The sequence below is a fragment of the Phallusia mammillata genome, chromosome 4 (genome assembly GCF_965637545.1).
Source record: "Phallusia mammillata chromosome 4, kaPhaMamm4.hap1.1, whole genome shotgun sequence".
Classification (NCBI taxonomy): Eukaryota; Metazoa; Chordata; class Ascidiacea; order Phlebobranchia; family Ascidiidae; genus Phallusia; species Phallusia mammillata.
Window position 1 is genome coordinate 30,847,031 of NC_137255.1, and position 23,886 is coordinate 30,870,916.

General features: G+C 36.5%; 2 protein-coding genes and 1 long non-coding RNA gene across 6 annotated transcripts in view; 1 reads left to right on the forward strand and 2 right to left on the reverse strand.

Annotated features, from left to right (window-relative positions):
• LOC145224054 (uncharacterized) overlaps positions 1-21,572 on the forward strand; it is a 38,474-nt gene extending 16,902 nt beyond the window's left edge. The window contains exons 1-7 of one of the 3 annotated variants that reach the window (XR_013859546.1): positions 18,038-18,360; positions 18,671-18,797; positions 19,069-19,134; positions 19,200-19,277; positions 19,658-19,744; positions 20,068-20,188; positions 20,700-21,572. This is a non-coding gene — a long non-coding RNA (uncharacterized LOC145224054). Of the gene's footprint in view, positions 1-18,037; positions 18,361-18,670; positions 18,798-19,068; positions 19,135-19,199; positions 19,278-19,657; positions 19,745-20,067; positions 20,189-20,699 lie in introns of those variants that run through there. The other 2 variants (XR_013859547.1, XR_013859550.1) reach the window with 2 other exon arrangements.
• LOC145224052 (uncharacterized) lies at positions 460-4,229 on the reverse strand. Of its 2 annotated transcripts, XM_080090481.1 has the most exons (4): positions 3,511-4,229; positions 2,747-3,447; positions 1,483-1,736; positions 460-1,257 (listed from the first exon to the last, which is right to left on the reverse strand). In XM_080090481.1, the coding sequence occupies exons 2-4, from the start codon at positions 3,030-3,032 to the stop codon at positions 1,081-1,083; spliced, it is 717 nt and encodes a 238-aa protein (XP_079946607.1). In that variant the 5' UTR covers positions 3,033-3,447; positions 3,511-4,229; the 3' UTR covers positions 460-1,080. The 2 variants fall into 2 exon arrangements, with proteins under 2 accessions (XP_079946607.1, XP_079946609.1); XM_080090483.1 differs by lacking the exon at positions 3,511-4,229 and having other exon boundaries at positions 2,747-3,457.
• Positions 6,231-10,471, reverse strand: LOC145224043 (uncharacterized). The gene is made up of 4 exons (XM_080090472.1): positions 9,494-10,471; positions 9,177-9,272; positions 7,323-7,576; positions 6,231-7,096 (listed from the first exon to the last, which is right to left on the reverse strand). Exons 1-4 carry the CDS (start codon positions 9,876-9,878, stop codon positions 6,917-6,919), a joined length of 915 nt encoding a protein of 304 aa, XP_079946598.1. The 5' UTR covers positions 9,879-10,471; the 3' UTR covers positions 6,231-6,916.
• Positions 21,573-23,886: the final 2,314 nt, after the last annotated feature.

Sequence of the window (23,886 nt, forward strand, 5' to 3'; positions counted from 1 at the left end):
AACAGGGCTGCCACTCCTTTTTTCACAAGATCTTGGGATTTCAGTGCTGAGCTTGGGACCTTGGGGAAAACTATTTAAACCTTGGGATTTTTTAAAATTATCCGTTAAAGGTTCAATTAATAGTTGTTGCGAACAAAAATTATCATTTTGCAAAAATCATCTTTTTATGTAACGATTTAGATTACAGTGGTTCATCAATTTTGTGTTTGAAGCCGTGTAAGTTGATTAAAAAGAGTGTGAAATTTGAGAGATTTATTCCGGTGTAATATTAGTAACCATTTTTAGGCGTATAAATGGTCAAGCGGTTTGGTATTTTTGATGATGAAGTTAAACGCAGCATTTAATGTAGAATTGAAACATTGATTCACTTTTTGTTCACATTCAACAGGCCTTTATGCTCTTGCTGCTGTCAAACAATATCCTACTGGTTTTACTTCCCCGCATAAAACACATATTAGCAACAATGACATGAATTTATTACTTAACAATGAAATAACAACAAGTTTTGTACAACGCACTGTGGAAGAATAATTAAACCAACACACAAAATAAATGAGAATTGTCATTTGGATGAAAACTGTTCGTTTCTCTATTATTTCTCCTCACATCCCAAACTCGCTATTTTTCTACTCCAGCGCCAAACCCGACACAGCGCAGGTTTCAATACATTTTGAAAAAGAATTTAGTTGTGACAAAGTTATACCTTTATCATGTCAACAAACATATGTACATTCAGGTCGGTTAAAACGAAAACTCGATGAACAAAGAAAAATTGTGATATTTTTGGTGCGATTATACATTTTCAAAAAGATTTTTTTTAGATTTACAAAATAGTGTTTGTGACAAGGTTATACAGGTATAATATCATCTAACATATATACATTCGGATTAGATAAACAGTAACCCGGCTAAAAATTGGATTTTGATAATTTCGGTGCGATTATTTAACTTGGTTTGCCTGAAAGCAACAATCCTTTCAAGCACATATAAGTTTAACAATGATGTCGGTTTTAATCAATTTCTCACAGATAAAAGCGTGTAAATATTTTATTGTTTCTAGAAAACAACTTGAAAGTTAATTTACAGGCGACAGAACGGTAGAGTGTCTGAATTATTCTCGGTATGTGTCCACATCCCGGTAGTCCAAGAATATGTAGGTTTCCCCACCATCCATAAGATACCAGGGTTGTTGTTAGGATAGCCGCTACGCCATCGTGTGTAAACACTAGCACCTGTGGAGCTCACAGCATTTCCATTCTAAACAAAATAAACGTTGATTAGCCACAACATGAAACCAGCTAATCTATTTATTCACGACAGGCTAAATTAAATAATTTGTTTATACTAAACATCTAATTATGCGATTATCAAAGTTAAACAATTATCGCATTCACGCTGCTCTAATTTTGCGAATTTTAATAATTTAAATTTGTTTGTTTGTTTTTATTAACATTGTATCCTTCACAATAAATTGCCGCTCACCGTGTAACTTGATGCCAACCACACGTAAACATAATCGCGTGTCGGTTGATCAACGTACATCAGCCAAGCTTTCTGTATGTATTTGTAAAGTACATCATATTGTTCTTCAGTCTCTATGTCAACCAATGTGGCTCCGTAAGAACGACAAACATTTGCAGCTGCCGACTTTCCACCGTGACCATGCAATCTTGCAACAATCCACGGTAGCCAGTAGCAATGATCTCTGTACACGACTCCTGTACATATTCTTTGTTCTGCCAAAAGAAAGAAATTTCACCTTTACAAACAATTATTTTGTTAGAGTGGCGAACTTATTGGTCTGTTTGTGTCAATGTTGTTGCAACTGCGCTAAATTTGAGGTAATTTGAGATTTAGAGGAAGTTTATTCGCACGATATTGCGCCAAACGATCAATGATGGTTACTAGCTTCAATTGTTAATAGTTAATGACGTCAAACATGTAATTGTTATTCAGTGAATGCTTTTCACTGTTACGCACAATACGATTATGTTATAATGGCTTTTAAATGCTTTAAGTCAGGGATGGGCAAACTTTTCAGTGCAAGGGCCGCATTCAAATTTTTTCAATATTATGACGGCACAGTATATCTAACTCAAAATATTAACATAGTGTATTTCCAGCTAAACACAAATACGTTTGTTGTCACTTCATTATCGTACAAACATTGGTTGAAACGCAACAATTGTAATTGTTTCAAAATAAACTGGCATTTGTCGCAACATACGCTAGTGGGCGGTAGCGAGCTGGGGCCGCCACTTTGGATTTGTAAAACTCGGGGCCTATACACTGTGATTTTTGTTGATGAATTCTTTGCACCAAGATTAAACAATGCGAGCCGCCAGGGCTGCCACTCTAGATATTTTGTAGCTAGATCTAGACAGTTTTGGTTAAGGCTAGATGCAAAATTTGGGATCTATATGATGGCTATAAAATCTAAATAGCTTTTTTAACGTTTGTAAAGATCATAGGAATAGTACAAGTCTACAAACTTTTCACCCAGATAACCACAAAAGCCTCAACGTTATAATGTTATAACTAGGGCAATTATTTTCTGACCTAAAAATCGAAAAATTTGGACTTACAAATTGAATTTTGACAGATTTTAACATTAAAAAGCTTTTTTTGTTACGCACAATTCGATTGCGTTACAATCACCGTTGGGTGCTTTAATGATAATACGGGCGATTATTTTTGGACTTGTCAAAAAAATCAACAACAACAAAAATGTAGCTGAAAGCCTTACCATTAATTATTTCATGTATACGATTGTCGATTCGGGTCCAATTCAGCAATGGTTGGGCTCCGACCGGACCAGGCTTACCCTGGTCACCTTTATCGCCAGGAAGTCCACGTTTACCTGGCCGACCTGGAGGTCCTCTTAGTGTTGACTGATTTAAAGAACTTAAAGGTTGTTGCTCAAACAAACTGTCAAGCGGCCGACAAACCAAATACTTTTGCTGGTGGTTGTCATGACAATATGACGCACCAATGATTGTCAAGAGGAAAACAAGCTTAGTTAACAAGTACATTCTGCCCGAAGACTAAAAGCAACTGATTAATTTTGGTGACTTCAAGGTATATATAATGGGCAAATGTGCCTTGAGCAAAAAAGGCTCCTTTTTCTAAAACGTCTCTCGTGCTGTCACCATGGCAATCGATGCTGAAGAAATCGCCTTTTCTTCGACTACTCGCATTGTCGGTGTTTGTGTTCCATGACGTCAGTGCGTGTGGAGGGAGAGTGTAGACTCTGAACGGCCGACCTGCAAGGCTGAGCCTCACAAAGGGGTTTGTCACGTTGAAACACGCCCCGCCCTTTCCCACACAAATCACACTTCCCGAATCACGTGTAATAATCCACAACGACAACAGCGGCAACAACCACAACGTCGTACACAATCCGGAACGGACAGAAACAGGGTTGAGAACGAAAACGGGAACGGTTTTCTAAACAAGAAAACAAAACACATTGACATATGTCAACGCACAAAAATGCCAATGACTACTTACCAACTATTTTGCGACACAGGTCAACAGGTACAGTACACGTATCAACAGTTGCAAAACGATGAAACAATAGCTGCAAGCACTATAAAAAAAATACAGCATGCCATAAGTCACACATAAAAGCCATGAATTAATTTAGATCACAAATCGAATTAAACACTCACCGACAATCGCGGTAAACAGCCTTCACTTGAAGATTAATTATTCAGTCGGCACAATATTTAATTTAGCCTTATTCGTCTCTAAAAATGCAACACAAACGAATTTACTTAATGCAGTAATAAATCACCTTACTCGACCACGTTGTACAGAAAAATGAACTAATCATTGCAACATACAGACAAAGCCCTTCCAATTTTACTGTTACGCACAAGGCCATTGTAACGTCATAGAAGGGTAGCAGTGGGACAAATTAATCATGCGTAACTGAACATGGAGATGTAACGGAGAGCTTGTAAATAAGTTTGTGTCTTTCCAGAAATTCCACTAAATTTGGTTGCGTTTCTGGGTATTTTGAAAGCTAATACTACTGCAATTTAAAATGTCATAAATGTTTACAATAAAAACAATTGGTGATTTTGTAAAGTTATTGGAATTATGGAAAAATAATCCAGTATTTCCTAAACTGCAGAAAAGTGGCTTAAACATTTAAAGCTGATCAATAAACCACATTTGAAGCATTTCCACGATTGTACTGGGTTTGTTGGAAGAGCATTATTAAATATCTTGAAAAATGTGATAACTTACATAAGTTCCGTCTTCTCAGGGGTTTTCACTAAAAATATACTTACTTCAGAATTTCAAGGGACAAGCTTTCCTCTTGCCTCATCCGAACCAGTGCCCGTGTATTATGTCATTATTATTGTTTCTTTTATACCTGCACTATTAGCAGTATGATGTTGAAAAAAAAACATTTGTAAAATTCAACAAGATCGACTGCCGACTGGATTTGTAAACAAACAAAGTTGCATTTGAGCCCCGCATGCAGTTCAAGTTATAACGACTGTTATTTAATGAAGCAAAATCCATTTCTTGGTTTCATCAGGCAAACTGAAAATAAGCCAGAAATGATTTAATCAACAGGTCAACCACTAACAAACCAGGAATTGTTGCACCACCTTTAAGGAGAAACATGAGTTGCAAAGGACGCGGTAACAAACAGTGGCTTGCTTCATGTCAAACTGACACGTGAGAACCGTTTGTTTGTTGGGAGAAAAACTTATTTATTGCAAGATCTGCTTCGTTCCCAGGAACCCAGTGGGAAATGTTGACCCTGAAATAATAGCTCGTGTCGACAAAACGGCGCTAGTCTTCTACAATGAAAATGTCGGTTAAACTTTTGTGCTCCTTTGGGCTCATTAATAGTCCCAATGCTGCATCCGAAAACGTCACAATATCTGGTACGGAAACAATGTTGATCTGTGTTCAGTCACAAGGCTGAATCATTTAGGCCAACAAAACGTCACTTTATCATTAGTATCAACCTGTTTTACAAAATAAGTTTTTTTTTTATGTTTCAGTTTTACAACAAATTTTTACAGTTTTTTTGGCCATGAAAATTTATTGTCTACTTGATTTTACTAGTTTTACTGTGTTTTTTTTTTGTCACATACAAATTTTTTTAAATAGTGTTTTTTAAATAGTGCTTGATTTAGTTTGAATGAACTGTTGCTGCCAGGCATAATGTATCAACCAATTAGTTTAGTTCTTCCAACAGTCTTTATTATAATATGCCGACGTTTCGATGTCCCATACGAGACACCTTTATCAGGGCAATGACATCAATTGAAAACACAAGTTTTTTTTCACCGCCCTTGTTGCCTTATAATAACTTTGTGTTTTCAATTGATGTCATTACCCTTATGAACTGAGCTGCCACTCCTTTTTTCACAAGATCTTGGGATTTCAGTGCTGAGCTTGGGATCTTGGGAAAAACTATTTAAACCTTGGAATTTTTTAAAATTATCCGTTAAAGTTCAATTAATAGTTGTTGCGAACAAAAATTATAATTTTGCAAAAATCATCTTTTTATGTAACGATTTGCATTACAGTGGTTCATCAATTTTGTGTTCGAAGCCGTGTAAGTTGATTGAAATTCCCTGTCAAAACTAGTGAGTCAGGCCAGTACTACGATGTATCATGTGCCAGTAAAAAAAATGTACAAAAAATTTTTTTTTTCTTTTGTATTTTTCTGGTATTTCTTAGCGTCTTTTCAAAGGTACATGATGGCTGGGACCTGCTGTAACTATAAAGATTATGTTGCCTGCGCCAGCTAGGATTTAAACTGTGTATTTGCCATTTTTTGGTTATCTTGGGATTTTTGGACAAACCTTAGGATTTTTGGTGAGTGAACCTTGGGATATCTTAAAATTCTCAGTGGAAAACCTGGTTCAGAGCAGTGATTTTAAAAATCAGTTTACCTGTACTTGCTTATTACACCTAAGGTTTCTATAACACATTTGGTGGTTTGTCAAATAAACTTTAAGTACATTTTTCGTGAGAATTAACAACACGATCAAAGGGGCCCTTATGCCATAGAGTGTAAAAAAGAGTGTGAAATTTAGAGTTTTATTCCGGTGTAATATTAGTAACTATTTTTAAGGCGTATAAATGGTCAAGCGGTTTGGTATTTTTGTTGATGAAATTAAACGCAGCATTTAATGTAGAATTGAAACATTGATCTATTTTTGTTCACATTCAACGTAAGATGTTGGTCTTCATGCTCTTGCTGCTGTCAAACCAATATCCTACTGGTTTTACTTTAAACCGCATAAAACACATATTTGCAACAACGACTTGAATTTATTACTTAACAATGAAATAACAACAAGTTTTGTACAACGCGCTGTGGAAGAATAATTAAACAAACAGACAAAATAAATGAGAATTGTAATTTAGATAGAAGCTTGTCGTTACTCCATTATTTCTCCTCACATCCCAAACTCGCTATTTTTCTACTCCAGCGCCAAACCCGACAAAGCGCAGGTTTCAATACATTTTGAAAAAGTATTTAGTTGTGACAAAGTTATACCTTTATCATGTCAACACACATATGTACATTCAAGTCGGTTAAAACGAAAACTCGATGAACAAAGAAAAATTGTGATATTTTTGGTGCGATTATACATTTTCAAAAACATTTTTTTTTAGATTTACAAAATAGTGTTTGTGACAAGGTTATACAGGTATAATGTCAACAAACATATAAACATTCGGATTAGATAAACAGTAACCCGGCTAAAAATTGGATTTTGATAATTTCGGTGCGATTATTTAACTTGGTTTGCCTGAAAGCAACAATCCTTTCAAGCACATATAAGTTTAACAATGATGTCGGTTTTAATCAATTTCTTACAGATAAAAGCGTGTAAATATTTTATTGTTTCTAGAAAACAACTTTAAAGTTAATTTACAGGCGACAGAACGGCAGAAGGTATTGATTACTCTCGTAAGTTGTCTCCATCCCGGTGTATGACGCATACCGTGTAGGTTTCCCCACACACCATGCGATACCAGGGTTGTTGGTAGGTTGGCTGTAATACCATCGTGTGTAAACACTTCCGCCTGTGGAGCTCACAACATTTCCATTCTAAACAAATAAACGTTGATTAGCCACAACATGAAACCAGCTAATCTATTTATTCACGACAGGCTTAATTGAATAATTTTGTTTATACTAAACATCTAATTATACGATTGTCAAAGTTAAACAATTATCGCATTCACGCTGCTTTGATTTTACATCTTCTATTAATTTAAATTTTTTTGTTTGTTTTTATTAACATTGTATCCTTCACAATAAATTGCCGCCTCACCGTGTAACTTGATGCCAACCACACTTCAACAAAATCGTATGTCGGTACATCAACGTACATCTGCCAAGCTTTCTGTATGTAGTTGTAAAGAACATCATATTGTTCTTCAGTCTCTATGTCAACCAATGTGGCTCCGTATGCACTACAAACATTTGCAGCTGCCGACTTTCCACCGTGACCATCCCATGTTGCAACAATCCACGGTAGCCAGTAGCAATGATCTCTGTACACGACTCCTGTACATTTTCTTTGTTCTGCAAACAGAAAGAAATTTCACCTTTACAAATAATTATTTTGTTAGAGTGGCGAACTTATTGGTCTGTTTGTGTCAATGTTGTTGCAACTGCGCTAAATTTGAGGTAATTTGAGATTTAGAGGAAGTTTATTCGCACGATATTGCGCCAAACGATCAATGATGGTTACTAGCTTCAATTGTTAATAGTTTATGACGTCAAACATGTAATTGTTATTTAGTGAATGCTTTTTACTGTTACGCACAATGCGATTATGTTACAATGGCTTTTGAATGCTTTAAGTCAGGGATGGGCAAACTTTCCAGTGCAAGGGTCGCATTCAAATGTTTTCAATGTTATGACGGCACAGTATATCTAACTCAAAATATTAACATAGTGTATTTCCAGCTAAACACAAATACGTTTGTTGTCACTTCATTAATCGTACAAACATTGGTTGAAACGCAACAATTGTAATTGTTTCAAATAAACTGGCATTTGTCGCAACATACGCTAGTGGGCGGTAGCGAGCTGGCGCCGCCACGTTGGGTTTGTAAAACTCGGAGCCTATGGGCTACACTACGTATTTTTGTTAATAAATTCTTTGCACCAAGATTAAACAATGCGATCCGCCAGGGCTGCCACTCTAGATATTTTGTAGCTAGATCTAGATAGTTTTGGTTAAGGCTAGATGTAAAATTTGGAATGTATATGATGGCTATAAAATCTAGATAGATTTTTTCACGTTTGTAAAGACCATAGGAATAGTACAAGTCTACAAACGCTCCACCCCGATAACCACAAAAGCCTCAACGTTATAGTGTTATAACTAGGGCAATTATTTTCTGCCCTAAAAATCGAAAAATTTTGACCTACTAATTGAATTTGAACAGATTTTAACATTAAAAAGGTTTTTTGTTACGCACAATTCGATTACGTCACAATCACCGTTGGGTGCTTTAATGATAATAAGGGCGATTGTGTTTTGACTTGTCAAAAAAATCAAAAATTTGTCAAAAATTTTAGAATAGGTCAAAAATTGTCAAAATTGTTTACAAAGTTAATTTTTTTTACAAGTCAGGCCTGTCATTGAGTTCCTGTGTTAGTAGATTTTTCAAAATGAAAAAGAAAATTTTTGAATGTGAAATAAAACAAAAAGCAGGGGTTTGGAAATAATATCGGCATGAAAAAATATGTGTGAGGCCCTTGATTATATGTTGCACAAACTGTAGGGTAAAAATCTTTATGAAGCGCGGCTTACAATCCAATAAATACGACTTTTGGTTTTGGTGCAAACGTGGAAATTACATCACTATATGCTTGGGTCTTTGGCACAATAAATTTGGGTCCATTTAAGCGCTCCAGTGTAGTATGACAGTAAAACTTAAAAAATTATTGCTTACTTTGTTACTTTCAATTTAATTTTCCGCTGCCAACTAATTTAGGTGCATTTTGTTAAATTTCACTTGTTAAATAAATTGGAGTTATTTAGTTTTGTTCATAAGATTTTTATTTCAGCAATTATTTAGTTGTTTTGTCCACAATTATGTAATTAGAAACCGGACTACAGTTTACACTTTTTATGTTATCAATAACAGAAAACATTAGCTGAAAGTCTTACCATTAATTATTTCATGTATACGATTGTCGATTCGGGTCCAATTTACCAAAGCTGTATTTCTGCTACCGTCTTTTTCTGGGAAACTTGCCAGTGACACTAAAAGAATTATTGCATTGAAAGCATTTCCACTAACAATTTTAGCGCATTTTGCAGTAGCGATTATGAAAGAAATTAACATTATAAAGTTTTGGAAATACATTTTGGAAATGCTTTTTAATATAAGTTATTTTTTTATTGTCTGTTCCATAATTAAAATACGGACTATAATTCATTTATTACGTTATTAACAACAACAAAAATGTAGCTGAAAGTCTTACCGTTAATTTTTTCAAGTATACGGTTGTCGATTCGGGTCCAATTCACCGATGGCTGGTCTCCGACCGGACCAGGTTGACCTTGCTCACCTTTATCGCCAGGAGGACCTTCTGGGCCCTGCAAACCATGTTCACCCCTTCCACCTTTGACCCCTTGCATTCCTGTGCAGCCAGGTTGACCTTGGTCACCTTTAAAACCGGGAGATCCGCGTTCACCTGGCCGACCTGGAGGTCCTCTTAGTGTTGACTGATTCAAAGAACTTAAAGGTTGTTGCTCAAACAAACTGTCAAGCGGCCGACAAACCAAATATTTTTCATGGTGGTTGTCATGACAATATGACGCACCAATGATTGTAAAGAGGAAAACAAGCTTAGTTAACAAGTACATCCTGCCTAATGATTAGTTTCTGTCGAAAATAAACCAAAATGGTGGCTTAGCACATTTTGCCATTGCACATACAATATAACTTATTTCAAAATGTAAATACATTTGATATGCTTATTTTATATTGGGTCACATATTAGCCGCCGTCTTTTATAACCTTAGTTGTTTCTGTAGGCAGAAACTTATGGTTCCCTACATATGCAAGCTTGTAGATAATGCGTTACAGAGTTGCAAGCGGGCCCGAAATCTGAGCCCGAACCCGGCCCGAACCCGAAAGTATAAGCCCGAAGCCCGGCCCGAACCCGAAACGTTTTTGAGAAGCCCGTTTAGGCCCGAAATTTTGATTGACAGGCCTATCCAAAAAAGCCTTGCAACAAAGGATGAGAAAGAAAAAGAGAAAGACAACAAACACAATAAATAATAGTAGACAATGGGGTAAACAACACGTTTTAGAGTAGAGTGGGCATTAGGTCAAAGCTAGAGACTTGTTACTTAGCTGAGTGATTTTATTAAAAAAAAATGGCGGACACGGAACTTAAAGTCAGGCCCGTTTTAAGCCCGTTTTCTCACAAATACCTAAGCCCGAACCCGGCCCGAACCCGAACCCGAACCCGAACCCGAACCCGAACCCGAACCCGGCCCGAAAAGCCCGGCCCGACTTGCAACTCTGATGCGTTACATGGTTTATTATTATGTCTGCTCTATAAGTCTGCCGTATATTAAAAGGCAGAAGGGTAAATATAGGAGCTACAGTCTAAAACACAATAATCAACACCTAAAATGACAAAATTAACAAACTGTCCAAATTTATCCCAATTCGGACATTACTTAAAAGTTTACCCATTTTAAGGAGCAGCAGAGTAAGTAGTGGGGCTACAGGGTAACACAACAACTGACACATGTATAAATAGCAAACTCCACAAGCATTTTAGGGGGCTGGCGTTGTAAATATAGGGGCTACAGGCTAAACACAACAATCGACACCTATAAATAGAAAAGTATAAAAGCTATTCAGATTTTTAAAAAAAATCGGACATTGTTTAAAAATTAACCCAGTTTAGGGAGCTAGCAGGGTAAATAGTGTGGCTAACAAGTCAAACAAAACAAGTGGCACATGTACATGACTATATCTACCACCTGTGAAAGTTTCATCCAAATCTTTCAAAGATTTTAAGCCAAAAGTGCATGGACAAACTTTAAGGGAGAAAAAGACACAGAAAAAGCTACGTTTTGACAAAAGATACCTACAAGTTGACCTTCAGTGACCTCTCGTCGTACGGCAGCTAAGCTGACAATGACCATTTAATGACTCTTTATTGCGTCTTAAAACTTCTGTTTTTTTACCTTCATGTTAATCAACGACGTTTGCCTGACATGTACGAAACCGAAGTATCGTTTTAATCATGATTAAGTGCACTTCTAAGATATACAGCCTTCGCTAAAAACTGAAAATGCGCGTGCTAACTTAAGTTTTATTAAGTGAATAAACCAATGATTACTCCCTTGGGCTTTTCAGAGATACAGTGTATGGGATGTAAATGTAATTCTCTTAGATCATGTCTTAGATCATGTACTTTAAATATAATTTAGGGGTCGCGAAGTACCGTGCGTTTTATGTCATTGTCACAATAAATGGTATACGTGCGTATATTTATTGTTTAAACGTCATTTCCGTGTATAGGTTCTACCAAGGGGGCACAAGTGCGGCAACAGAGACGAGTTTGTGCGGCCGTGAACATGTTTTTTAAAATGTATGTACTGGTGCCAGTGACTTCAATAAAAACTTCAGGCGCATTTTAGACGTTATATGCCGAATCAAAGCGTATATTCTCCAAAATTCCAATGCGGTAAGACAGAGAAAAATTGCAATGTTTTTTTCGAAGTCACGAGGCAATCTAAAGCGTTGAATTGATTTTGTGACAAAATCTGAAGCTCCCGCTATACCAACTGAGCAACACAGGCTCGGTGGTGAACCCTCCCCGAAAAGACAGGCAACGCTATTTATGACTTTTGGCAAATAAAACGAGCTATCCACAACGGATTTGGGCGATTAGAAGAATTTGATATCGCAAACACTGCTTGTCTAAACCTACACAAGGATTAAATTTTCATTACAATTTGCGTAGTGCGTTAGGTGAAATGAAAACCAGGTTAAATATCATGTCGGCTTAAAATTCAGCTTCAAGAAAAACTATCAAGAAATTATATGAAGCAACATGCTACTTCAGTCCTGCCACTAAACAATATCAGAAATGCGAGTAAACTAACAACTTGTTAATTAACAAACCACACATCTTTCATCCTAGTACATACGCAGTGGACCCACTTAAACTAATAAACAACAACAAGACATGTCTCCACCGAACTTAACCACAATTTCTACAAAGCAACATTAATCTCGGGCAAAATAGATGGATATCTTTCATATAAAAAAAAACGGAAATACAAAATAAACGAAATTTATTTTTAATTGTTTACCAATAACAATGTATAACCACCGAAATAGCTTTTTTCAGCATTCATGTACCTTTTAACAAACCACCAACCAAACTGTAAACCAACCTGACTTTACAACCTAATTTGTAATTATTTTTGTCCCAACATGTTTATCAGACTAAAATTTCCACTATGAATACATGAAAATAATCTAACGCACAGTGGCCCAATTATTTTTCTGAAAACAATTCATTTCAATCATTTGTCTGTTTCATTGTATGCTTAATAAAGCAAAGAGCGTTGGGTAAAAGTTTTTTTAAGCACAAACTTCAAACGAATATAACAGAGCTTCACATTTGGAACTGCAGCGCCCCCCTGCGGGCATCTTATCTGCTCTTATTTTTCAAAAAAAATGTTCAGAATTATATTTTGCAATACAGTCGTTCTCAGTCTTATAAACTTACGTGAACCGCGGGCACAGCATCTGGCACGACCAACGCACAAGCAAAACAATAAATATCTTCTGTTCTATGCAATTATTCACATCTCAGTCACCACGTACTTTTTTAATTAAAACCTGATTTTTAGGATTTGTCGCCACAAACAAAAACTTTTGCATTATTTAGTTCTAGATGCCCCACAATACAGATGTGAATTTTTAGCGGTCCACCAGTAATAGTTTAGTAAGCTAGCGCATGAAAATCTGAAAAAATGCCCTTTATTGTGTTAAACATGCCTTAAACCAGGGCTTCTCAAACTGTGGGTCGCGACCCCAATTGCAATATAATTTTTCGGGTCGCGAAACATCGTGCGTTTTATGTCATTGTCACAATAAATGGTATACGTGCGTACATTTGTTGTTTAAAAATTATTCCCGTGTATAGGCTATCATCAGGGGTGCACAAGCTGCGGGACATGTTTATTAGCATATACGCACTGGCGGCCGTGATGTAAATGAAAACTCTTTTGCCAAATATTTTGATTTTCAAACTGCTCTAAACACATTTTGTGGAACTTTTAAGAATATTACCAGCCTAGTAGCCATATGCGCCAGGCTCTTTATGTCGATTATGTGCAAACAATGCGAAAAAGCAGATGCCACAAACGTCACAATATAGATTATGACGTCATAAAAGCTAAGACTGTCAATCTGTGCATCAAGTTAGAAATTAATTTAGGCTTTTTAGGCGCAATTAGATGGTATATATTTAAAATATATAAGTATTTCTTTCCATCAGTAACTTTAAAACACAAGCAAACAGGCGGCCGTTGGTAAAATAAAGATCTGTTATGCCGTCATAGTGAGAAGGTTGTGCACCACTGGGCTATACCCATCAAGGGGTCGCGAAAACTTTCTGTTTTAAAATGGTGTCGCAGAGCAAGAAAGTTTGAGTAGCCCTGCTTTAAACCAGGGGTGTCCTACTCGTGCACGCTACCGTGCCATTTTTTCAAACTTAACGTAGCTCGTCTGGCGATTGTATGTTGCAAATACAAGCTAGCTAGTTATGCAAAATTGCGCTTAACAATAATGCAAAGACAGCTTGTGACATCACAGACAAGAGAAAAACATTACAATTGTGCGCGAACAATTGCATTTTCGCCAGTTATCATGCAATAAAGGCTATCGTTTAGCAATCGAGACAGACAATTCTCAATTCTACTTTGATCCAAACTTATCCGGTGCCACAAACTGACGCCAAATAAGATGATAGAATTGCTTCAAACGTTTCGCGGTCCCCCCTAAAATTGCCTCACGGACCCCTAAAGGACCGCGGACCCCAGTTTGAGAACCGCTGGTTTATATTATGCGTAGAAGTGTACTTAATTCTTTTCTACTAAATTGCTTTAAAAAAATTTCACACCGATGGTGCTAATGATTTGTAGAGACAGCGATTTCGTTTAATTTTTACGTATTACAGTTTATACCAGGGTTCACCAACCTACAGCCCGTCGTTTTATTCGACCCCAAGCAGTATACACGAGTTGATTTATTGCAGCGGTTCTCAAACTGCGCTCCGCGGTACCTTAGGGGTCCGCGCGATTTCAGGGGGACCGCGAGGAGCTTAAAGCATTTCTACAGTCTTATGTAATATGAGATCTTGCGAATGTCAAGCAAAAATTAGAGAGACAAACGAGTTTTATATGACAAGAAGTGGTTCATTACTTCATTTTCAAGTAACAAACAAAGGCGATTGTTCGCGCACTAAGTTAATATTGATTTAGTCTTGTTTGTGACGTAATAAAATGCCTTTGAAACATTCCCACGCAAAGTGATCTTACGAAGCTAAATTCATTCTGTATGTTGTTGTGGGAATGCTTTCGAAAGTAATAAATTAACTTTTAGTTGGTAACCGGAAAGTTTTGTTTTGCCCAGGTATTTTAAATTTCATCGCAAAGTGCTCGAAAAAATGTTAAGAGACCGTTTAGACAAAAAATTAAAAAAGTTTGAGAACCACTGGTTTAATGCAACGTAGTATAAGCCATAAACGACTTCTACATGACTTAGATTTGATGAAACACTAACCATTCGGCGATAGTAATCAATGTCTTTTTGTTCACATTCAACGTAAGATGTTGGCCTTCATGCTCTTGCTGCTGTCAAACCAATATCCTACTGTTTTCACTTTAAACCGCATAAAACACATATTTGCAACACCCTATTGAATTTAATACTTAACAATGAAATAACAACAAGTTTTGTACAACGTGCTGTGGAAAAAATATCAAAAAACAACAAAATAAATGAGTACTCTATTATTATTGCAAACCCGACAAAGCGCAGGTTTAAATACATTTTTTTTAAATCCTCTTAGTTTAGACTATTTCAAAGAACTTGCAACCAAACTGTTAAGCTGCCGACAAACCAATTATTAAAACTGATTTGAACTGATTTGTTTGTGTGACTTCAAGGTATATATAATGGGCAAATGTGGTTTGAGCAAAAAAGGCTCCTTTTTCTAAAACGTGTCTCGTGCCGTCACCATGGCAACCGATGCTGAAGAAATCGCCTTTTCCTTCGACTACTCGCATTGTCGGTGTTTGTTCCATGACGTCAGTGCGTGTGGAGGGAGAGCTTGTAAATAACTTAGACCAGAGGCGGGGAACCTGCGGCCCAAAGGCCACATGCGGTCTTTTAAGGCATTAAGTGCGGCCTTCGATATCAAAATACATTTTAGGATGTTGATATTAGCAATTGCACCAAGCGCTGAAAAGTAGACAGAAACGTATTTTTTATCTTTATTCCTCATTACTATTTGATCAGTTCTGGGCCAGCGGTTTTCAAACTAGAGCCAAATGGTCTTGTAGTGGTACACATAGCAATTTCCTGTAGAACTACGAACGACCAAGGCTCTGCAATCTTAATTGTGTTGCAAAAGAACAATTGTTTGCGCATAATCGAATATCTTAAACTCGTCTGTGATGTCACAAGCTGCTCTTAGATTATTGATATTTGTAACAAGCGAGTTTCTGGGTTAAATAAATCCTGAATGTTGTGGTTAAGGTGGAAATGTGATAAGGAATTTTATTTAGCTTGGGTAGCAAGTCACACAACTCTACAAGGGAATAGCAAAATGACCATTCTGTAAAGTCAAAAAGTTTGAACACCCCTGTCCTTGGCCTGAGAAATAGTCCATGCGGCCTAAACGAGTGTCGATAAACCTTTTGGTGGCTTTAGAAACAAAAAGGTTCCCCACCCCCTGACAATCTTCAAAACCGCAAAAAATGTCCAAATACATTGTGTTTCTATGTATTTTCCTAGTAACACTTTTGCAATTTAAAACGTCATAAATGTTTGCAACAAAAGCAATTTGTGACATTTTAAAGTTGTGTGAATGATGGGAAAATAATCCAGTGTGTCGTAAACTGCGGAAATATAACATAAACGTAAACAGCTAAATAATAAACCAAATTAGAAACATTGCCACGATTGAACTGCGTTACACTTTTGTTGAAAAAACAAAGTTAAACAAACAAAGTTGCATTTGGGCCCGCATGCAGTACATTTTATATCGATTGTTATTTAATGAAGCAAAATCCATTTCTTGGTTTCATCAGGCAAACTGAAAATAAGCCAGAAATGATCCAATCAACAAGTCAACCACTAACAAACCAGGAATTGTTGCACCTCCTTTAAGGAGTAAACATGAGTTGCAAAGGACGCGGTAACAAACAGTGACTTGCTTCATGTCAAACTGACACGTGAGAACCGATTGTTTGTTCGGAGAAAAACTTATTGATTGCAAGATCCGCTTCGTTCTCAGGAACCCAGTAGGAAATGTTGACCCTGAAAGTGTCGACAAAACGGCGCCAGTCTTCCACCTTATGCTGCTTTGGGTTCATTAATAGTCCCAATGTTGCATCCGAAAACGTCATAACATCTGGTACGGAAACATTGTTGATCTGTGTTCCCATGTCCATGTCGACAAAACGGCGCCAGTTTTCCACATTGCAAATGTCGGCCAAACGTTTATGCTCCTTTGGGCTCATTAATAGTCCAAATGTTGCATCCAAAAACGTCATAACATCTGGTACGGAAACACTGTTGATCTGTGTTCCAATGTCCATGTCGACAAAACGGCGCCAGTCTCCCACATTGCAAATGTCGGTTAAACTTTTGTGCTGCTTTGGGCTCATTAAAAGTCCCAATGCTGCATCCGAGAACGTCATAACACCTGGTACGGAAACAATGTTGATCTGTGTTCCCATGCCCATGACGTCAAAGCGACGCCAATTTTCCACATTGCAAATGTCGGCCAAACTTTTGTGCGGCTTTGGGCTCATTAATAGTCCCAATGCTGCATCCGAGGACGTCATAACATCTGGTACGGAAACAATGTTGATCTGTGTCCCCATGTCCATGTCGACAAAACGGCGTCAGGCTCCCACATTGCAAATGTCGGCCAAACTTTTGGGCTGCTTTGGGCTCATTAATAGTCCCAATGTTGCATCCGAGGACGTCATAACATCTAGTACGGAAACAATGTTGATCTGTGTTCCCATGCCCATGACGTCAAAACACTTCGCTGCTTTTGGTATTTTGCAAGTTGCTGCTGCAAACAGACTCAAATTTTTCTGCTAAAGAATGTGGAATTTGCTTTCAAAAGTATTTTAATAAAACTAATAGGACCGTTGCAATTGAGACAGTCCAAACTCTCAACCCGTGGTTCGGAAACGTTTTTGCGAGTTTGAAAGACTGCCAGATTGATAAAAACAACACCAAGTTTAATTTAGTAGCTTGAAACAAGGTTGCTACAACGCCATTGTACTAAACCAGGAATCATTGACACGCAGAAAAATCTCTAATTATGGCTTTGCCTGTCATTGCGGTTACGTCGATTCTCGCTCATTGGCTGCAGTTACACTGTACTTAACGATAACAACAAAAATCTACATTACCTGGCTTAAAAATATAAGCGCAAAAGCATTACACAGACTTCTTAGAAGTTTGTTATGGGCGAGCTGTTGTAAGGTTTTTATTTGGGAAACCCCCAGGTTTTTTGGGGGAAACCCCATAATTAGCGGAGAAATATCTTAGTTGCAAAATTATTTCTTCATATCATAGAATGGTTAAACATTTAATTTTAAACTCGAACGGATTTAGGAAATTAAACCGCATTGTTTTGCAGAAAAATCTTATTTTTGTCAAAGTTATTGAGCATTTTTATGGTTTAGCCTGTGGTGCATTGGATTAAGAATGCCGCATGTAATTTCGATTGACATTTGTGTTTGTTCCCGAAAATCAGCCAAAACTTCTAAAAACGGATTTGATAATTTGTTTTTAATTTATTAATACGCAGGAGTGCTACTTTTGTCAGCTTAGGAGATTTAGCGTTTGCGTAATGGCCCAAGATAAAATTGCTAAATGATCTTTACCTAAAATAAAGTGTCCTAAGAAAAATGGCCCACTTCACCACATTACACTGGCTGCGTTGCAGGGGGAATTTTATCAATGACACCGCTACTCTACATGAAGGCGTTTAAGCACAAAACAGATAGGATTGCATTTTGCTTTAAAAGTTTCATGAACCACCCTGTCATGGAACAAACAGTTGAGTCTTTATGGGTGGACTCAAAGGGCCGGACACAGTGATACCTTGTTGATTAACTATACTCTAACCTTTACTGTTTCTTTTAAGCAAAGTATTGCACTTATATCAATGATAAGTGTGTGGTTTAGTTTTAAGGTTTTTGTCCTTGCTTATATTCTGTATGCTTATTTTAGTTAAATGCTGGATTTTACTTTTCAAGGTTAATTGTAAAACAAGACAGACTAGGCTATATATATTTAAATGCAAGTAAGTTCTATACTTTGGTCCAGTCGTGAAAGTGGAGATGATGATTCAAATGTTTTTTTACAGAATTGTCTTCTGCTGATGCAAAAAACTGATTGATGCTGGGGAGGCGAGCTTCCATCGATGTTATGTGGCAATTAATATTTTCCTTCTTTCATCAAGAACTTCATGTACAGAGTCCACATTTCTCAAAGTAAACCCAGTTGGGGTCAGGTTTTGCCTTTTACATCCGTCAAATAGGTTCTTATTACAAAGTGTCTGATGGTCACGTTTTGTTGACTGTCAACAAATTAGATCTGGAACCAGTGAAACAACCATAAACAGTTTGGATGATTTTGTAAAAACCTAATGGGTGTGAAACAAAAACTTTTTTTAAATAAAACAGGTTCCTATTATTATATGTCACATTTAATGATATATTAGTTACCACTCTAACCATGTGAACTTCTATCGTTAAATTTTAGGAATGTAGTCAAGAAACCATACTCAGGTTTTGTGTTTGCTGCCAGCTATTTCTTACTTCATCTCAGGTATGTATTGTTTGTGTTAGATGCTGATTTGCTGATCGAAATTTAAAACCATTTTGTTTTTGCAGGCCTCTCTATTACTTGTTGTCATTGTCTTGTATTAATTTGCCATGACTCAAATTTGTGTCTTGCTGCAACTTCAAAAGGTATTTATTGCTTACCATTTGTGTGATTAAACATAAAAGATTTGTCTACGCTTAGTGTAGAATTTTCAGTGAATTTCTTTGCAGCAATAACAATTTCTTAGTTTTCTGACCAATAGCATTTTTGTTCCAACCTAATATTTATTGCAGCAGAATATTGTCATTGGTTTGTATTTGGCAATATCTTTTGTTGTTTAGTTTAGCAGCTATTACAATCATAAATGTGTTTTGTTTTTTTGTTTTAGTGGGTTTTGTTTTACAAGTTTACTGTTTATTGCTGGTGTTAGACTTAAGGATGCGTTAAATATATACAATATATATATATATATATATAACAATTTTTTTGTCATTATTAATTGACTATATTTCCTCTTTTGATCCAGATAACAGTATTACATCATTCAATCAAAAGAGTACTCCAGTGATCCTGATGACTAATTAACAAAGAAACAACGCCAATAATTTACAAGGTACTGAATTTGATTTGTTGTTTTCCATGTTAGGAGTATTCAAGTGTAGATGTAAACAAACAGTATATTACCCACATTAAAAGGCTTGGGCCAAAACCGAATAAACAGTCACAAGGCTGAATAATTTAGGCAAACAAAAACGTCACTTTATCATTAGTATCAACCTGTTTTACAAAATACTGTTTTTTTTATGTTTCATTTTTACAACAAATTTTTGTACAATTTTTTTTGGCCATGAAAATTTATTGTCTACTTGATTTTACTTGTTTTACTGTGTTGTTTTTTTTTTGTCACATACAAATTTTTATCATTTTTTTTCGCAGATGACAAAAATATTGTGTTGACTGTGAACAAATTAGATCTGGAACTAGTGAAACAACCATAAACAGTTTGGATGATTTTGTAAAAACATAATGGGTGTGAAGGTCTGGATCAAAAACTAAGGTGGGCATTAAGAAAAAGCAAAAGACCAAACTGATTTATTGCATTGTGGGGTGGCAAAAAATATTTTCCAACCCCTTGTTCAAAGCAGTGTTTCCCACTTTTTTTCTTTACCGCTATCATAGAGCCCTAACATTTTGTCATCGGTTTCATGTTGAAAGTTGTGGAAACAATTGTACAAAGTGCTTATGTTCAGCATTTAAAGGGATATAAATGCTAGCGCCTCTATTCCGCATATGCTGATGACCACCATGAAAACCACTAGTGACTAGTCTAATGGTTAATACAGGCAAATCTGGTGATTGGATGAACAATTTAGTCATAAGCTGCTGTTTTATTTCCATGCAAATAAACAGATTTTGCATTCAACCAGTATGCAATTAACCATATTTGTCATACATTTATTATATCACATTTACGAATTTTTGAACTGACTTTCTTATAGGATATGTTTTGGTAAATTTCCGATTACTTTTCATTGTTTTTATTGAATATTGTAACCTTTGCATTTCAGACCATGCACCCTCCAAACTCAATTGAACTTGATGCAAGCGTTACTCATCTCAGACCAGCATATCTTGCAACAAAGCATAAAGCACAAACCTTACTATGATCGAGCAGTAAAAGACAAATTTCACTACAGATGTAGCAAAACATAACAGAGTAACAAACAAAGTCAGGGTTGTTTAAAGCAGGTCTTCTCAAACTGTGGGTCGCAAAATATAGTTTTGAGGTTGCAAAACATCATGTATTATTATGTCAGTGTCACAATAAATGGTATACAGAGGAGTAAATTTATTGTTGAAACATCATTCACGTGTATAGGCTATACCCATCAATGGGTCACGTAGAATTTGCTTTTCTAAAATGGGTTCGCAGAGCAAAAAAGTTTGAGAAGCCCTGGTTTGGAGGGCCTCTTCATATTTACAGCATACAAAAACATTTGTAAAAACGTTGGGTTTTGTTAATCTGGTGATCATATGCGACTTTTTTACGCCGAACTAATCCCTCGTAATATCTGTCATTTCATGTAAAAATAGCGAATTCAAACTTGTGCTCTCGGTGCCATCTAGCGGGCAGCGTAAAATCTGTTTTATGTTTGTTGCTTCCCCCAAATACTCAAACATGAGTTTTTACTTGACAACGAAAAACGCTGCCCGATTTTAACGCTTCTCGTTGTTGTGGCGAGTTCATGAACTCACGAAATTCAAGTCTTGTTCCAAGAGAGAAGCGGTTTCGCAAAGAAACAAATCACTCGAGTTTCTTCGCTGACCGAAAGTTGTTTCGGCAGATTTGTGTCGTAACAATCACTTGCCCCACCCACTGCCACACCTTTTTGAGAGCGCACGTGATCAAACAACATTTAAACATGGACAATGCTACCAAACGTATTTCCTAACAGTTTTTCACTTCTAAAACGAAACTTACAAGTGGTTGCATTAGCAGAAATACAAATTGGAATAAACAGAATAAACGATCTGAAAGCATGCGCAAGGTGGTTCATCAATTTTGTGTTCGAAGCCGTGTAAGTTGATTGAAATTGCCTGTCAAAACTAGTGAGTCAGGTCAGTACTACGATGTATCATGTGCCAGTAAAAAATGTACAAAAAATATATTGTTTTGTATTTTTCTGGTATTTTTTAGCGTTTTTTTAAAGGTAGGCTACTTGTAGCTGGGACCTGCCTGCTGTAACTATAAAGATTATGTTGCCTGCGCCAGCTAGGATTTAAACCATGTATTTGCCATTTTTTGGTTATCTTGGGATTTTTTGGTTATCGTGGGATTTTTGGTGAGTGAACTTTGGGATATCTTAAAACTTTCAGTGGAAGTTATGAAGTTGTCTCGTATGGGACGTCGTAACGTCGGCATATTGTAATAAAGACTGCAGGAAGAGCTAAGAAATTTCTTGATTTAGTTTGTTCGGCTTTTGTGAAGTACCAAAATTTGCTGATTCGTTGCATAATGACAGAATGTAACGCTATTTCCACGACAATGTATGACGAGAAGTTATTTGTCCGGAAAACACATGCGCCTCAAATATATTTTGACAACAAAGATGCCACAAACGCAATAACTCGGTTTTGAGTTTCCAATTTGTAATTTTGCGAAAAAGCATAGTTAAGCTTAGTAAATTTTTGTATTATACTGTTTACGTAATTCGTATTGCAAGTTTAATAATTGATTTTTCGCAGAGGCGTAAGAAAATTTACAGAAAAAACTTCGGGAGAATTGAAATCTTGTTTGAAAGTTTCAAATTGTCGCTGTCGGTTAGTGTAGATTATAATTTATCTGCTGACTGCTTGGATCACTTGCTTAACAGGTTTTACACATGGCAAAAAAAACAGACAGTGCTACTTTGCAAAAATATGTTTGCAAAGTTTTAAAACAGAACAAGATATTTTTGTGTGGAATTGTCATCACCAAATAAATTATGTCTTGCATAATGACAGCAAATGTTCCACAGATAATTTTTGCTGTGAACTTGATTTAAGCATGAGTAGTCGAATTGTGCATCGATGTCGACTGTTTGACTTCACGCCATCTGCTGTACAATGTATGGCAGTTTCCAAGCTGTCACATGATTTAGCTGTGGCTCGATCTGATGGAAGTGTTGAAATATGGAACACTCATGGAAACTGGTTTATAAAAATGGTAAGAATTGTTCGTTAAGTTGTTGCTGCCAGGTATAATATCAGTATTATAGAGCGCTTCTGGCAACTGTATTTTTCCCCGGTGTTTCGACATCCTATACAGGTCGCCTTCAGTTTTTCATTAAGTTCAAACAACTGTCATTTGATTACTAAGCTGACAAATTCAGCATACACTCAAATCAGACGTGAATTTCTTATTGCAAAACACTGGTCTCGATTTTGCCCAAATGTATGGCATCATCAGTTCTAAACAGGAAATAAATAGAAACATGAAATAGATTTCTGTTGTTTGAAGTAAGTTTTTCTGATGTGTAAAATTTCAACTCCACAATCGCATTGACCGCAGTTTGGCTATCTTGGAATTGTTTTGTCGGTCATCAATCCACGTGAAAGATGAGGTTGTCGTATTTTAAGGTTATCCCTGGAATGAAGGATAGATCGGTTGAATGTTTAGTTTGGATCGGTAACCGACTGATTTCTGGAGGTCTCCATGGCAATATATCAGAGTATGACCTTTCATCGGCATCTGTGAAGGTCAGTGGGTCGTTCTTTTGTTTAGGCCCTAATACTAAGTCCATTCTTAATCTGTGGACAAAAGAATAATTTACCTTGAAACAGAATTAGAGTCAATGCACTTCTTTAAACCAACGATGTGCAAACTCTAAAGAATAAGATAGAGTCAGTTTTTTAATATTATTGATTTTGAGTAATGACATTTCTAGGAACTCATCTTATTTTATAAACTCTCGTATTATTGTTAGAATTTGCAATAATTTGTGCAAAGACTAACACAAAGGCTCCGTTCACAAACAACAAAATTGCCCTAAAATTTTCATTTGTTTTTAGTGGAGTATGAGCCGGAAAAACTAACTGTACTTTGAGTAAGAGAATTTTCAATGACTTTACAACCCTACTGTCAATCAATCTTCTTTAACGGTGTGAATTATTGTTTTAGAATTCAGTGGATAGTTATGGAGGAGCTGTGTGGTGCATGGCTCTATCACCTGATGAGAACCAAATTGCTGTGAGTTTATTTTAAGATTTGTTGCA

Excerpts from the sequence above, each read along its gene's own strand:
- LOC145224052 (XM_080090481.1), bottom strand. The coding sequence starts at position 3,032 with ATGTACTTGTTAACTAAGCTTGTTTTCCTCTTGACAATCATTGGTGCG. Across the intron at positions 1,737-2,746 it reads TATACATGAAATAATTAATG|AACAAAGAATATGTACAGGA; the intron begins GTAAGGCTTTCA and ends TTCTTTTGGCAG. Across the intron at positions 1,258-1,482 it reads GGTTGGCATCAAGTTACACG|AATGGAAATGCTGTGAGCTC; the intron begins GTGAGCGGCAAT and ends TATTTTGTTTAG.
- LOC145224043 (XM_080090472.1), bottom strand. The coding sequence starts at position 9,878 with ATGTACTTGTTAACTAAGCTTGTTTTCCTCTTTACAATCATTGGTGCG. Across the intron at positions 9,273-9,493 it reads TATACTTGAAAAAATTAACG|TGTCACTGGCAAGTTTCCCA; the intron begins GTAAGACTTTCA and ends TAATTCTTTTAG. Across the intron at positions 7,577-9,176 it reads TATACATGAAATAATTAATG|AACAAAGAAAATGTACAGGA; the intron begins GTAAGACTTTCA and ends TTCTGTTTGCAG.